This window comes from Elgaria multicarinata, chromosome 6, assembly GCF_023053635.1.
Source record: "Elgaria multicarinata webbii isolate HBS135686 ecotype San Diego chromosome 6, rElgMul1.1.pri, whole genome shotgun sequence".
Classification (NCBI taxonomy): domain Eukaryota; kingdom Metazoa; phylum Chordata; class Lepidosauria; order Squamata; family Anguidae; genus Elgaria; species Elgaria multicarinata.
This window is the reverse complement of record NC_086176.1, coordinates 50,926,708-50,942,854: the sequence shown is the minus strand read 5'-3', so window position 1 is coordinate 50,942,854 and position 16,147 is coordinate 50,926,708. Positions and strand designations below refer to the sequence as shown.

The 16,147-nt window shown below is 41.0% G+C and overlaps 1 protein-coding gene across 1 annotated transcript in view; it reads left to right on the top strand.

The window, feature by feature from the left end:
- The window catches only part of SLC28A3 (solute carrier family 28 member 3), a 54,021-nt gene extending 42,313 nt beyond the window's left edge, over positions 1 to 11,708 (top strand). The window contains exons 15-18 of the mRNA XM_063129384.1: positions 2,325 to 2,406; positions 3,460 to 3,558; positions 7,025 to 7,139; positions 9,595 to 11,708. Coding sequence (XP_062985454.1) covers positions 2,325 to 2,406; positions 3,460 to 3,558; positions 7,025 to 7,139; positions 9,595 to 9,715 — 417 coding nt within the window. The 3' untranslated portion in view covers positions 9,716 to 11,708. The remainder of the gene's footprint in view (positions 1 to 2,324; positions 2,407 to 3,459; positions 3,559 to 7,024; positions 7,140 to 9,594) is intronic.
- Positions 11,709 to 16,147: the final 4,439 nt, after the last annotated feature.

Sequence of the window (16,147 nt, the reverse complement as noted above, 5' to 3'; positions counted from 1 at the left end):
GCAGCTCTAATGGGAATTAACAAAAATGCTTATAACTCTGTCATTTTTTTAAGATAAAGACATGAAACTTGGCAAAATGTTAGCCCTTAGGAAGGGCTTTAGTCATACCAAATTTGAAACAGGTCCGTTCATCCATTGATTTTTTAGGATTTTTTTAAAATTGAGGTTTTAAAATTATTATTTTTAAAATAGTCATTTTTAAAGATAAAGAGATGAAAGTTGGCACCATGATAGCTTTTAGGTAGAGCTTTAGCCATACCAAATTTGAAACAGATCTGTTCATCCATTGATTTTTAGGGGTTTTTTAAAATTTGAGGATTTAATTTTTTTTAAAAAAAATGTTATTTTTAAAGATAAAGAGATGAAACTTGGCACCATGATTGCTCTCAACAAGGACTTTAGCTATGCCAAGTTTGAAGCAGATGTCCATCCATGAGTTTTAGGATTTTTTTAAAAAGTTTGAGGATTTAATTTTAAAAAAAAACAATTTAACATGGCGACCATGTTGCCCTCCTTTTTGGTTTCCAAAATATGGTCACCCTATGTATGAACCCTTATCGTGATGTATTGTTTCTCCAATAGTGAGCTGAAATGATACTCTGTCATTGTGATGGAGCACTTGGAACAGCAGCCTGAGTATCTTTGGCCACTTCTTGGCACACTAAAAAAGTTTCCACCGTTAGCCCTAGAAGTCAGACCAAGTTGGGGCAAAATTAGGGAAATCCTCCTCTTTCCCCAGTGGTTGTGCACACACTCGAGCTTGTGCCTTTGGGTGTTTCCTAACTCTGATGTCAGGTATTATAAATGATTGTCTGGCTTGGTAGTTCCAGAACTAGTTTTCAGCATGGAAGTGATGGCATAGTGACAAAAGAAGTTGGAACATTCAATGTTAATGTAATGTTTTTTTCTTGGAGGCCTCCAAGGGAAATGAGGTACAAGTATATCTATCAAAAAGTGAGTACTGAGCTATATGTCCACCCCCACAACCTGCAACAATGAGGCTTCCTGGCTTCCAAACATTTCCAGGAAAAAGAAAACCAAATGAGGCCTTGAAACCCTTTCGTCTGTGTATGCACGCGGCGACGCAAAACATCTACAAATTGCTTCTTTAAAACATGAGGGGGCACAAATGAGCATGTAATCAACTGAAGCACTAAGATGATTTCATTGCGAGCAGGGAGCAGCGGGCAGGAGACGAGAAGATCTGTTCATAGGGGCCTGTCTTGCCTTGAACTCAGGCAGCCTCATTTAATATCAGATGAAGTCACTTGGAAGAAAGCAGTATTGCCATTGGCACTGTAAAGTCCACAGCAGGAAAAGCTGCAGAAAGTTTCAAATCATGGAAAATAATGCAATTGTATGGTTTTTGTGTGGTTGATGGCCTACTTCCTTCAGGCATTTTATAAAATGGCTATTTTATATTGGTTGTGAAGTGTAATGTTGGTTATTTTATATTGGTTGTGCAGTGTAATTACAAAATTTGAATATGTATGGAAGTATTTATATTTAGTACACTTCTAATCTGCCCAATAACTAATGTTCTCTGGGTAGATTACAACCAGTTTAAAAGCTAAAAAGGCTATTTCAAAACACAGTTAAAGAAATAAAATGCAATACAAGTATTTAAAAGAAAAAAATACAATATAATAAACAATGAACAGTACAGGAATTGATAAAGCAGCCATAATAACCTAGAACTACATCTCTAAAATGCCTGAAGCCAAAAAGTTAGCAACGTAGGAACCAGGCTAACCTCTTTGAGGAATTTGTTCCATTAGTCAGGTGCCACCACTGAAAAGGCCCTCTTCCTCTTTCTTGTAGCCACCCGCCTAGATTCCTTTGGCGGGGGCACCCAGAGGAGGAGCTCTGAAGATGATCTAAGGGTTGAAGCAGATACATGCAGAAGGGGATGGGCTTTTAGATAGTCTGGTCCCAAGCAGTTTAGGGCTTTAAAGGTCAACACCAACTCTGAATTGGGCTCAGAAATGATGTGTGCTTCTAAAACTGAAGTTTTTTTGTCAGAAGATTGAAGGGGACTTGCAAGATGGCAACATACTCATTGTACTGTCATCCTACATCCCCCCTGTTATCTCCAAACTGTGATTGGAGATAACAGCAGGGGATGTCTTTGAGTCCAGGGGGACTGACTTAGAGCCTAAGGCCTGCATACTGGAGGATCCCCCAGAAGCTCCATAGGCCAAATGAGGTTGTACATTTGGTCCACAGTAGCAAGAAGCTGTGAAATCCTATTTTGATAGATTATACTATTTTAAATGGTAACTTAATGTAACTGAGTAAGACGTTTTCATTTGCTTGGATTTTAGATCCGTTCGGAAACCATTGCCACTTATGCACTCTGTGGATTTGCAAACTTCGGTTCTTTGGGATTGGTAATTGGAGCACTGAGTAAGAACATGTATTCTTCTTGTATGGAGCATTGTTTTGAAGAAATTTAACACTTCCCCAAAAAGACCCTTCTGCTATGATACATGATGAGGGATGTTATTCCATACATAGAGCTGGTGGGGAGGTGGTCAATACCCTCTTACTGCATTGCATTACAGAGGCACTCAAAAAATCTCTGAATCAAAGGCGGAAGCCGTGTTAGTCTGTGGTACCCAAAATCTATGGAGCTCAGTGTGATGTCAGAGACAAGACCCACCTCATCTTCCTTGAGGAAGGGCAAGATCATGGAAATCAGCAGTTTTGACTAGCTGCCAAGGTCAGCTAAAGTTTGTGGAGTTCTGATGATACAGACACACATATCCATCTGGCCCCAGTACCTTTGTCATACCATGAAGGCAAAGCTATCCTACAGCTAGCCTAACTAGCTACTGGAAGATTCCAGTTTGTTCCCTAAAGGTGTAATCCTATATATATGTTTAAACATAAAAAAAAGTCTTACAGCTTACAGCATTCCCCAGCCAGCCATGTCTAAACCTGCATAAGATTGCTCCCTAAGTGAAGTAAGGCCCCACTGTTAACACATAGTTGTATCCTTCTCAGTGGGGGCACGGGGTGGGGAAACCATTGAGACAATTCCAAAAGTTTGAGGAATTTCCCCTGCAGATGCATTTTTGTGCACATTTTTCAAAAGTATGCACTTTTTTCCCATGGATTAAAGCATGCTTACACGCAATTTTGAAAAGCATGCACTTTTTCACGCATACTTTTTCAAATGTATGCATTTTCAAATGCAGTTTTCTTTAGTCAGCAATTGTGTTCAAGACCACATTCGACTTCAGGAGGGGTGGACTGAGTAAATTCTGGTCCAAAATGAACTAAACCAAATTTATCATGCATTCCTACCTACTTTACCAGGTCTGTCTTGTACAGAGAGAAGCTGAGTCTGGGTTGGAACCACTCCAGAGAATACCAAAATAGTTAGAAAGGCATGGAATGGTTGTCTAAACATTACACCTTGCTCACTGGATTGTTTTCCTCAAATGTTTCCCTCAGCATCCATGGCTCCCGCCAGGAAGAGAGACATTGCAGCAGGGGCCTTCAGGGCTATGATTGCTGGTACTGTGGCCTGCTTCATGACAGCTTGCATTGCAGGTATTATATCTTCAGATGCCACAGGGTGGCAGTATATTGGTTTGTCAGTTTGTGTTCTTTGGCTACTGGTGCCGTATGATGACAGTTCTGAAGAGCACTAAATATCAGATCTAATCATGAAATATGCACTTTAAAAAAGGGGAGAGGAGAAAACAGCATTTCTCCCTTTGTCTCATATGAATAGTTTTAAAGAACTATGCTAGCCAACAGAATCCAAAGATGACAATATATTTATTTATTTATTTATTTATTACATTTCTATACCGCCCAATAGCTGGAGCTCTCTGGGCGGTTCACAAAATTAAAACTATTCAAAGTATAAAACAACAGTATAAAACCATAATGTAAAAGCTCAACCAGATAAAAACAGCAGCAATGCAAAATTACAAATTTAAAACACCATGTTAAAATGTATTTATAGATTGTTAAAATGTTGAGAGAATAAAAAGGTCTTCACCTGGCGTCTAAAAGCATATAATGTAGGTGCCAAGCGAACTTCCTTAGGGAGCTCATTCCACAGCCGGGGTGCCACAGCAGAGAAGGCCCTCCTCCTGGTAGCCACCTGCCTCACTTCCTTTGGCAGGGGCTCACGGAGAAGGACCCCTGAGGATGACCTTAGGGTCCGGGCAGGTACATATGGGAGGAGGCGTTCCTTCAGATAACCTGTTTGAAAGGAGTAAGTTATTATTATTATTATTATTATTATTATTATTTATTTATTTATTTATATAGCACCATCAATGTACATGGTGCTGTACAGAGTAAAACAGTAAATAGCAAGACTCTGCCGCATAGGCTTACAAGTTAAAAGATTAATCATATTTTCACTGATTTTCTTCCATCACATAGTCTCAAAACAAAAAGAGGAAAGCTTTAAGGGTGAAATGAATCCAAGATTAAACACCTTTAAGTTACATACATGGATGGTTAATGCGCCCACTAAACTCAGTGGAGAAGCACTCTTTGACTAGGGGCTTTCTACATGAGGCATTTATTGTGCACTCCGCATTCCCTAATTAAGTTTGTTTATGGTTTCTTTAGACAATGTTGTAACCTTCCAGTTTCGCTTCTGTGTTTAACCAGCACTTTCGGTGAGGAGTTTTAGAGCAGGGAAAGTGTAGCATTTCATTTAAAAGCAAAAGAAAGCATTTCATCTTGTGTATTATTTGTGCTATTCTGCTATACCACACTGCCAACTAGAGGTTACGTAAGAGAAAAGCAGGGGGGAAACACTTGTCGTGTAATGCTAAAATCACAATTTTGCAACAAAACCAAAAGTAGGTACAATGGATTAACAAGCTTGTATAAAAAAGCACAAGATCATGCCTGAATGGTGGCATGATTGGGTTCTGACTATGGGTGAATAAGAAATCATTGCTTAACTCAGAGTGAAGATAAACATAATGTTATAGAGTACCACTTGTAGAGGAGATTGGTAGAATGTGCCTCTCCCCAAAGCTTCTGTGTTCTCTAAAAAGCTTCCCAGCCAGCCAGACGGTTCCAGAAATTATGTTTTGAATCCAGAGAAACACCAATAGGAGGGGATGGCTGAAGGGTGACTTTCCCACCCTGTGCTCTCCCTGCAAAAAAGCCTTTTCCCAAGGTTTGGGAAAAGGTGGGCTATAGCACACAGAGAGGAGGGAATCACCAAAACTCAGGTAGAGGCAACTTCTGTGAGGACAGAATGGGCCAATTTGGATTATCACTGCAGTCCACCATGGCTTATTTAAGCCACGGGTGACCATTTTGAATGTTCAACTTCCAACAGGGTGTTGCTATGGTGTATTTTGTCATAGAAATCTGAGCATCAGGGATTGTTGAAGATTAAGCAACTCTCAAATAATCCTGCAATAGGTCATGGGTTATTTGAGGGTTGTTTAACTAGGGTGACCATATGAAAAGGAGGACAGGGGTCCTGTATCTTTCACAGTTGCATAGAAAAGGGGATTTCTGCAGGTGTTATTTGTATATATGGAGAACCTGGTGAAATTCTCTCTACATCACCACAGTTAAAGTGCAGGAGCTATACTAGAGTGACCAGATTTAAAAGAGGGCAGGGCACCTGCAGCTTTAACTGTTGTGATGAAGAGGGAATTTCACCAAGTTCCCCATATATACAAATGACACCTGCAGAAATCCCCTTTTCAATACAACTGTTAAAGATACAGGAGCCCTGTCCTCGTTTTCATATTATCACCCTAGTTTAACCCTCATAAAACCCCTACCACCCACATTTGGATGACAAGACAAGCTTTAAATAGGCAACCTGGAGTTCATGGGCACCTCAGCTCATTGTAGCTGAGGACTGTGGTGATTGTACAAATCAGATCTCTGTGTCATGCGAACCTGGTGAGGGTACTTTATGCAAGGGTTAAACAACCTTTATGTGAGTTAAACAACCTTGCATAACCCATGGGCTGTTTTAGGGTTATGTGGCGGTTATTCAACCCTCACATAAGCCATCTTCACCAGGTTCACACAGCACAATAAATTACTGCAACCACCTGCCATGGCTTGAACATTCAAAAGGGCAGCCAGGAGACACTGCAACCCACTGTAGCTTAAATAAGCCTGGTGGGCTGTGGTGATCATGCAAACCTGGTCAATGTTTATGCACTGTCTCTAGGATGAGTTCTCAAAAGCACTTTGCCCACAGAACGCAGCCCACAGGGTAGGCATTGTCTGCCAAAGCTCCATACCCCAGAAAGGATCAATGGATAAGGACCTCCTGTAGTTAGGGTAACCATATGAAAAGGAGGACAGGGCTCCTGTATCTTTAACAGATGCATAGAGAAGGGAATTTCAGCAGGTGTCATTTGTATATATGGAGAACCTGGTGAAATTTCCTCTTCTTCACAACAGTTAAAGCTGCAGGAACTATACTAGAGTGACCAGATTTAAAAGAGGGCAGGGCACCTGCAGCTTTAACTGTTGTGATGAAGAGGAAATTTCACCAGATACCCCATATATACAAATGGCACCTGCTGAAATTCCCTTTTCAATACAACTGTTAAAGATACAGAAGCCCTGTCCTCCTTTTCATATGGTCACCCTATCCTGTAGTTGCTCTTCTTTACCACTGCATCCTGCTTGTTCATCTGCCTCTCATTCTTAGACAATAGTGGTGGTGAAAAAGAGGAGCAGTATATGCTTGTCAAGCATGCAAGTGGTAGCAATGATGAGAAAACGGAAGAGAAGCAATAACAATTCTTTGCATTGGCAGGGAGAAGGTGGACTCACTGAGGGAAGGGCCCCACTGAGGGGGTCTTGCCCACAGGCCCTCAAAACCTGAACCTGGGAGTCACATACCCCATTTGCAGTTCATATTGTTTCACTCCTTGTCAAACTCACTTCAAAATAAATCAAGTGATGTTGTGGAAAAACTGAAATGAGAAGTCATTTTCTATGAGTTTGGTGACATAAACCAAGACATACTATACACCTGGCCTTTCTGCTTTATTTTCAGGAATATTATCTGTTGCAGAAGATCCATGCACTGCTTTACTAGAAAACTCCAACAACTTCAACATGACTACAAATAGCACAGAAATACTTACATGCTGTTCAAATCTCTTTAACAGGTAAATTATACAAGGGTAGATTCTCAGTTCAGAAATCACATCTGAAGTCAAATTATTGGTCTTACACATTACAGAAATATTACATGTCAGCCTTCCCCAACCCAATATCCTTGAGGTATGTTGGAATACAACTCCCATCAACCCTAGGCTGCATGGCCATGCTGGCTCGGGGTGATGGGGTTGTAGTTAGGAATGCCATGTGCATTTCATGGATGGTGCAGTGTCCTTTGTTCCAGTGTCTGCTCACAGATGGATTTGGGTTTTTTATTCATTATGCAGAAAAAGTCACAAATAATTCCATTAGAGAGTTCGCAACAATTTGTGTAAAGTACACTATGTAACGTTTAAGTACTGTCTCTCATTTCATTCAAATTTTCCCCAATATATTTTCCAGGCTCAGTAGAAACTTGCGTATTTTCCTATGAAAAAGTTTGCATAAATTTCAGGAAAGATTTTTTTAAAAGGTCCGAAAGTCTGCGGACTCCAAGTGGCCTAAGGAGGCCAGTCTGCAGTGATTCCACAGATCAGATTCTTAGACATTCAAACATATTTTGTTGTTGTTTATTCGTTCAGTCGCTTCCGACTCTTTGTGACTTCATGGAACAGCCCACGCCAGAGCTTTCTGTCGACTGTCACCACCCCTAGCTCCCCCAAGGTCAAGTCTGTCCCCTCCAGAATATCATCCATCCATCTTGCCCTTGGTCGGCCCCTCTTCCTTTTGCCTTCCACTTTCCCTAGCATCAGCCTCTTCTCCAGGGTATCCTGTCTTCTCATTATGTGTCCAAAGTACTTCAGTTTTGCCTTTAATACCATTCCCTCAAGTGAGCAGTCTGGCTTTATTTCCTGGAGTATGGACTGGTTTGATCTTCTTGCAGTCCAAGGCATTCTCAGAATTTTCCTCCAACACCACAGTTCAAAAGCATCTATCTTCCTTCGCTCAGCCTTCCTTATGGTCCAGCTCTTGCAGCCATAGGTTACTACGGGGAATACCATTGCTTTAACTATGCGGACCTTTGTTGTCAGTATGGTGCTCTTAACTATTTTATCAAGATTTGTCATTGCTCTCCTCCCAAGAAGTAAACATCTTCTGTTTTCCTGGCTGCAGTCAGCGTCTGCAGTAATCTTTGCCCCCAAAAATACAAAGTCTGTCACTGCCTCCACGTTTTCTCCCTCTATTTGCCAGTTATCAAATTTCTCCAGCTTCCCTAGTTGTAGCCCAACATATCTCAAGGACACCAAGTTGGGGAAAGGTGACATACGTGATGTTGTGACATGACTTTTATGAAAATATGGAACAGAGATTAATAGTTCATGCGGCTTGAACTATTTTTTATTAATCACACTACAATTCTGAAGTAATTGCGGTTTGCCTCCTCCCATGTCCCGTCCTCTTTCAGCTATACACACACACACACATGCCAAAATTTAATAATTAGGGTTTTTTTTCTCCTCTTGTGGCTGCACAGTTCCTCCTTACTGAAGTTACATTTTACTCATTAGTGATGCCTTAATGATTCATCTCTTTGAAATACATTTCAGTTACTTGCTACTTAATATCTACACTTTCAACAGTCTTAAGGATCCACAGTGAGGAACAGAGCTGTTGAGAATACCAACCCCACCAGTTCTGTTCTGCGTACCTCTGCAATGTAGTGTTATAGCCTTTTCAGCCAACTGCCTGAATTCTAAACAAGGTTGCCCCAATTAAATCAGGAGTGCTAATGCACAATTAAGTTAGAATCTAACATAACATGTGGTATATTTATCCAGTTAAACGTTTGATTGGCTGTCTTTTTTAAGCCAATCTGTTATGAATGTTTCTTTAAACTTGAAACATGCTCCAAACAGAGCGGGGAGTGGATTTTTGACTGGAAACAAAGACCAGGGCCAGATCTACACCAAGCAGGCTATTGCACTATGAAAGTGGTATGACACGGTATATAACAGGCAGGAGCCACACTACTGCTTCATAGCGGTATCGAAGTGCACTGACAACTGTTGGGGCCCATTGATACATGCCATATACGGCTTTCATACCGCTTTCATAGTGCAATATCCTGCTTGGTGTAGATTAGGCCCAAAAAGGCATGACAGCAGATCCACCCTGGGCTTTTACCACTTATGTGCATTAGTACACACCCTAAGCAAGCCAAGAGGCTGGCATTAACATTTATTTGAACTAACTGCTAGATATTTGGCTGCAGATTTCTAGTGATAAATAGATACTCTGAAGCTTAAAGAGCATTTGATACAGCATGCCAATTGTCCCTATTATGGGAATAATAAACAACATGGCAGGGGTGACTCTTAAAACAGTTTTTTTAATGACTGTTTCTATAACCTGTGGTCATTCAGTTTTGGCTTTGGTTGGGAAAGCCATAGATCTGATACAAAATTAACATGTTCTAAAATACTTAGATTATATTATTAAAACTTCTTTCCCTTTCTCCACCAGTACAAACAGTTTGACAGAGATCTTCTTAAAAGCAAACAACAACTCAAGGACCTTGGCAGGATGCTGTAAACTTCTGGACCAACCCACAGTTAATTGCAGCTGGATCCCTACATTCTCATAAACTGGGGCACTTTATATAAGAGACGTTCGCAGGACTTTACCTCACCAGCAGCAAAACAGAATGACAGTGGAGTCGTTGCCTTGCTGCTATAGATAGGACAAACCTTGTTTTCAATGTAAACTAGATTGACAATTATGTAAGTCTTCCAGTGTCGTTGGACTCACTGGGTGAGTATCCGTGTTCCATATCTCTTCATAAGCTGTTGGGTCCTTGAACTGGCCATGATGAAGGACATATTTAAACATTTCAAGCTGTTTCACATATTTATTTTAAACCATTCTAAATAGCTCTCTCTCACTGTGGGACTCCAAACGTTTTGCTCTATTGAAATAAAATTACTTTAGTATGGTCCTAAGCATATTTATACTCAGAACTATGCCCCAGTTATTTCAGTGGTACTTACTTCCAAGTAAGTATGATAATGTTTACAGCCTTCTTCCCTCGTAGCTTTTAAAAAATGTGTGGTTCTGTCACTACATGTATTAAGAAACCTACTTTCAAATTAGCTTTGCATTATTTACCCATGTATCAAAATCTCCCCAAACCATGGCATGACAAGTGTTTCCACTAATTTTGGATCAGAAACTGTTGCCATTGCAGTGGGAGTAGGTCTGCCAGTGTGTGAGCAGTATTGGATAACTGCCCGTTGTTAGAAATTAACAGAAGGGCACATATACACAATCATTTTTGATGCTGGTGTCATCAATTACTGCCAAATGAAAAGAGTTTTTCCTGGACCAAATGCTAGAGCAATGGTGGTTACCAATGCAAACACCTGCTGTTATATTATTATGTGTACAATGAATGCATCATAATATTGAACTGCATAAATACAGGAACTGATCTTACAACAAAAGACCAAGAAAGATCAACAATGCTTGTATGCATGCTGTTAGGTCAATTAACGTGGTTTGAGAAAGATGGTCTCTTAGCTGCTATTGTTGGAATCAGAAAATATAAACACTCCACACTCCAAAACTATATAATAAGACTTCCATAAGACTTTTTGTCAGTTTCACTTGATATTGGAGGCTTTTGCACTGTGAGATAACTTAGGCAGGGATGAAAAAGGGGGTCACAAGATGGCAAGTGGCTTCGTGGGTTTTCCCACCAACCACATCACACCAAATAACCAACAAGGATTCATGACACTTGTGGAATCACATTCTGAGGGCCAAGCTACACATTACTTGTTGTTGTTGTTATCGTTATCATTATCAAAAGCAGATGCTGGACACTGCAGTTAGGAGCAGAGAAAGGGTGAGTGAGTTGTACAACCCATTTTGCTGCTGGCAATTTATCCTCACAAAATCAGCCAACGGTGAAGAAGCTGTTTGGGGGACAGTTTTCCAGAGGAAGGATTAAGCCCTGACTCCCCATCCAGCCTTCCCCCACTCCTGATTACTCAGCAGCTGCTTCTCATTGAATAATAATAATTTAAATGGAGAGAAGAAAGTTATATGGTAATGGAACGCCACGTAATGTATAGTTTGGCCCTGACACAGCAATTGCAATGGAACTGAATATGATATCTGCAAGAAGAATCCTAGTAATGACATATTGCTATTTTAAGTGGTGATAAAGTGAAATATCCCTTCAACAGAAGCACAACCACAAAGAAAGCTGGGTGGATGGTGTGTAAAATAATGGGAAACACTTACTTTCTTACACTATGACCTGGTTTGCACCTAATGCTAACCCAAGGTTAACCCTACTCAGATTTGTTGCTCTACCCAGGGCTTGTCTGGAAGACTATCAAAGAAACCATGGTTTATTTTCTCAGTCCCTGGATTGTTTGTTTTCCTTCTCCTTTGCCCGCTCCCTCCATATATACCAAATGCTTTTGCAGTGCTGTAGTAATGGCATGAAGAGCAGTTGGGTTGGTTGGGTTTTTTTTTATCTCTCTTGCCTGCTGCCACTAAAGCCTGGTGAAATGAACAATTCACAGTTCTGGATTCACATGTAATGACAACCCATGCTTTAAACAACTCAGAGTTCATGGTTCACTTTCTGGTTTGCTCATGGTTAACAAGCCATTGTTTGTTAGCATTACTGGGTTTGTACATCATGACAACCCAGATTTCAAAACCCCATGGGTTAAAAAAAAAACATTGGTTAGCTTTATTTATGAACCAGGGCAGTACTTTGGCTGCAAGGAAAGGTTCAGAATAGCTGAGAGTTTGCTATAACCTTTTTTAATGAGATTTTTTTAAAAAAAAAACTTGTTAGTACAAAGAATGAAAAGAGTTAATAAATTTCAATTGTGAAGAGCTAGTAAAATTTGGTGGTTCCTCTTCTTATTTGGTGTTGTAGTAGAATTCTGTCCAATTCTTGAATTGAGTGAAGACAACTGTCACAAGAATATTGGAAATGACCTTTTTATGCTTGTAAACATTTTCCCAGGTTGCATTGTACATCATTTTTACAGCCAGAGAAATATGTTTAATGGAAACGATAATTTTGATGGGCATGTTTTTTAATGTAGTAATAAAACTAAATTTTTCACTAGGTGCAGAATTCTTTCCCTGGTACATGTAACATTGTTGGTTGTGTCTTTGGTAAAGACTAATGTTAGCTCTGCTGCTAAATAACATACATAAGAGCCCTGCTGGATCAGGTCAAAGGTATCCTACACCAGCATCTTTCAGTGCCCAACCACATGTCTCTGAGAAGCCCACAAGGAGGACATGAGGACAATATCCTTTCCTGCTGTTGTCGCCAAGAAAATGGTATCCTGATCATCTGGATTGGAAGGGAGGGGATGCTCCTCCAGCACTGCTCCTAGAAGCACTGGGACAGTGCTCTGGCAGCAGGAAAACAAAAATGCCCAGCCACTAGCAGCAAAGAAGCATCAGCTTCACTCGAGATCGCTGGGGGTTGGGAGAGGCAAAAGCCTTTCCCAATCCCGAGCTTTCCATAGATCTCAACAGGCAGAGAGGGGAGGTTTAAATCTTGCCACCCCTGCACACTCTGCCACAGTCACTGCCCACAACCTCCACAGAGTATTCACCAATTGTTCCAGGATGTAAAAATAATAATTCTTGATCACGGGGATCCCTTTCTTAAGAAGTCATGTGAAGCTGTCAGTGTTATGACGCCCAAAAATATCCAATATGACATTTTTAACTCAGACTACTAGACTGTATTTCTGCATCTGTTTTGTTCTTAGGTGCTGTTTTTAGCCCTCCAAATGTTTTCTTAGATTTCATAATGCCTCTTGTCTGAAGCAGCCTTAGTCAAATTCCCAGGAGTTTTCTCCAGTCTGTGTAGGTTTGAAATGTGACTCTAAGCAATAAAGCATGTGCATATGCACACAAGGAAAATGCACAAGTGTATTATACTGTAGTGGTATGCACTGTGTGCAGGAATTACAATCACTTACCACTATGAAGTTCAACATTTTCCATTTTAAAAAGCCCTGCTATTTGTGTATGTATGTTTACCTGCCCCCATCCCCTGGAAAAATTTCTGTGGATGCCCATATGTGGGCAACTAAATATGATTTCTCCATTCTTGAAAGAGATCCTCACCTTATTTTAGTCAGTCTAAAGGTAGCCCTGTACTGGCTCATATCTAATGGTGTTCATAAAATATTAGGCTGATGCTAGCTCAATGAGTAACGGTGATTAAAATATTCTATTGCTGCTTGGTGGCCTTTACACTTTCTCTTGAAGTACTTTGTCCGGACTATTGATAGCACACCGCAATTTGTCTTCTTTTTTATCTCTTAAGGAAAAGCACAGCACTAGGTGGCAGAATTTCATCAGGGAACTTTCTTTAAAATCCGCATTCCAACAGCAAGTTGGGGTTGCTGATTTTGCCCCCTCCCCACCCCAAACTTGATTTGTGCATAGTTCCATTATATACATTCTATTCTATCTATCATCTATCTATCTATCTATCTATCTATCTATCTATCTATCTATCCATCCATCCATCCATCCATCCATCCATCCATCCATCCATCCAAACAGAGAGGCTGAAGGCTGGTAAATTGCAAAAGAAATAGCCTGCCCATGATCAAACACCGTCTGAATGCTGCACAACACCATGGTAATTTGTTGCCAAATAACTCTCTGTAGAACAGTCAGATTTTGATAAATCCACAACAGGGTCCAGGTTCTTCTAGAACCCTAAACCCTGATCAAGTATATCCATTTCGCTTCCTTCTGCCACAGTAATGTTCTTTTGTGATCAGTAAGGCATGTTGTTTCTCTAAGAATCTGGTGGACAAAGCACTGGGGGCTGTTTGGTAAGGTTGTTGTTGTTGTTGTTGTTGTTGTTGTTGTTTTAAATACCATTTTGTGTGTACTGACATTTTTGGTGGCGCAAGGATGTACTGATCCAGTATCTCCAGTTACCATAAACCACAACTATGTTGATCTCTGACTATGTTGCAAATTATGAGAATTGTGGATTAGGAAGGTGGCATAATCGACATTGAGAAACACTGCACAAAAACCCACACAGAAAAAAAAGTTCATCTCAGAACCTGCTCCATCGGCTTGGATAGGGTGTCTTCCCCATTGACTATGCTGGGAAAATTACAAAAGCATTTAGCCTGTTGTGGTTGTTTGTTTGTTTTTAAAACCATTTTGGGAAGAAATGGATGTAATTTGTTGGCATAATAGTCTCATCTGTGGGGAAGAAGCCTGACAAATGTTAGATAAATAGCTGTAGGGCTAAGTACCTTTACGGTGATGTGCGTGTGTGGTGGTGATGGTGGTGTTCTTGTTTTTAGGGATTCCGCATCTTCTCTGTGGTTCTGTGGCCAATGTGCATGAACGTGACATACGGAGTAGTGGTGCCCCCAGGAGGACAAAATTTCAGAACAGCAGGTGCAGGGAGTTATGAATAAAAAAACAGTATTTGAATCTTTGAAAAAAATGTATGTTGTTTTCTGCTCCATTGGCACCAAAGTCCCACAAAGTGCAACGCTGATTATAGACCTCGATGTGGGCATGAGGAAAAGCACCTGCTCGTTTGACAAGCTGGTTGGTGGGCTGGGGAATGGGGAATGTATCTATCTGTGTTCTTTGTTGTGTGACTAGCAACTCAATCCGAAAGCTGTCTGCTCAGACCCATTGAGTTCATTGGGGCTTAGTTCAGATAAGCGGGTATAGGATTGCAGCCTGTTGCACACAGTGTTATCAAACAAACACTACTCTAAAAACCCTCCTTAGCCCTGATTCCCCTGTTCTTTCAGGCAGAGGTTTTAGTCCTTCTCACTCTTCATTTCATTGCTGAGAGATCCAGCTTATCCCTGTGGCTTTATGGCAGGGGTTGTAGGCCAAAACATCTGGAGGGCCACAAGTTGCCCACCCCTGCTTTATGTGGTGAGGAGAGTCTTCTTGGACAGGAGGAGGAGATACTCTCAGTGTTCCCCCCATCAAGGAGCGGCTGGACGGCTGAGGAGGAGCAGGCATACTCAGAAGGCCCCTGCGCTTCTGTGGTGCCCTCCCTGTACTAGGCAGACAGAGAAGAAGTGTTGGAGCTGTGGAGGATGGATCTTGATTCAACATGTGGGGACTCAGTGAAATCCCACATTCCTTGTGCTCAAGAGGTTGGCTGAGCAACAGATAACCATTCACAAAATGGCCACATTTGGGGGAGTTTTGTGTCAACCAATGAACAAACAACAGTGGGTGGGATGCACCATTACCAGCAGTTTGCCGTGGTTGTCAACCACCACAACTTGCAAAGAGCAGAATCCACAGCTTCTAATATGTCCTCTCAATGTACTTCCCAAAAGGACTGTGACAGGAAAACCCTGGTAAAATCATTCCCCAGTTAGAAACTAGAGCTGTCAGTTACAAAACTATGCCTTCCTACACTTCCTCTCAACTCTTCTCTGCCTGGTGTTTTCGATTTATGGAGAGCATGGGCGTGCTTTTAAAAAATGTATCAAATTTGGGCAAAAGGGACATCTCAAAGCCTCAGGATCAGCTTCAGTCTGCCTCTGACCTGAATCACCTCAGTTCGGAAGCAGTCCAAATGTCTCCAAAGAGATGTTATTTGCCTGGGATCCAAGCCTCATCTGAGGCGACTGTACAGCTCTACCACAAACCATGGTTCCTCTTTTGTACAGGTAATGATTCACATGCTTTGCTTTTAGCATTAAAGGATGGAAGCTGGTGAGATGGCAATTGGGAAACCGCACCAGGAAAGGAGAACAGCTTTTGAGAAAATTGTAGGCAAGAGCTAAAGAAGTTTCTCTTGGGGCAATGGGACAAGGTGTGTCAATGGGTGTGATTGCTTTGCTTCTATAAATCAGATCACCGGATTTAGGAAAGGACTTTATTACAGTTCATCAGTCGGAGGATGGGGGAAACAGATTACCATAATCTGGTGCATAAAATTAAGATCCATAACATTAAGATCTATAAGGAGCGGTGGAATTTTGGTGGTGGTGGGGTTTTCGCTGAAATCCTA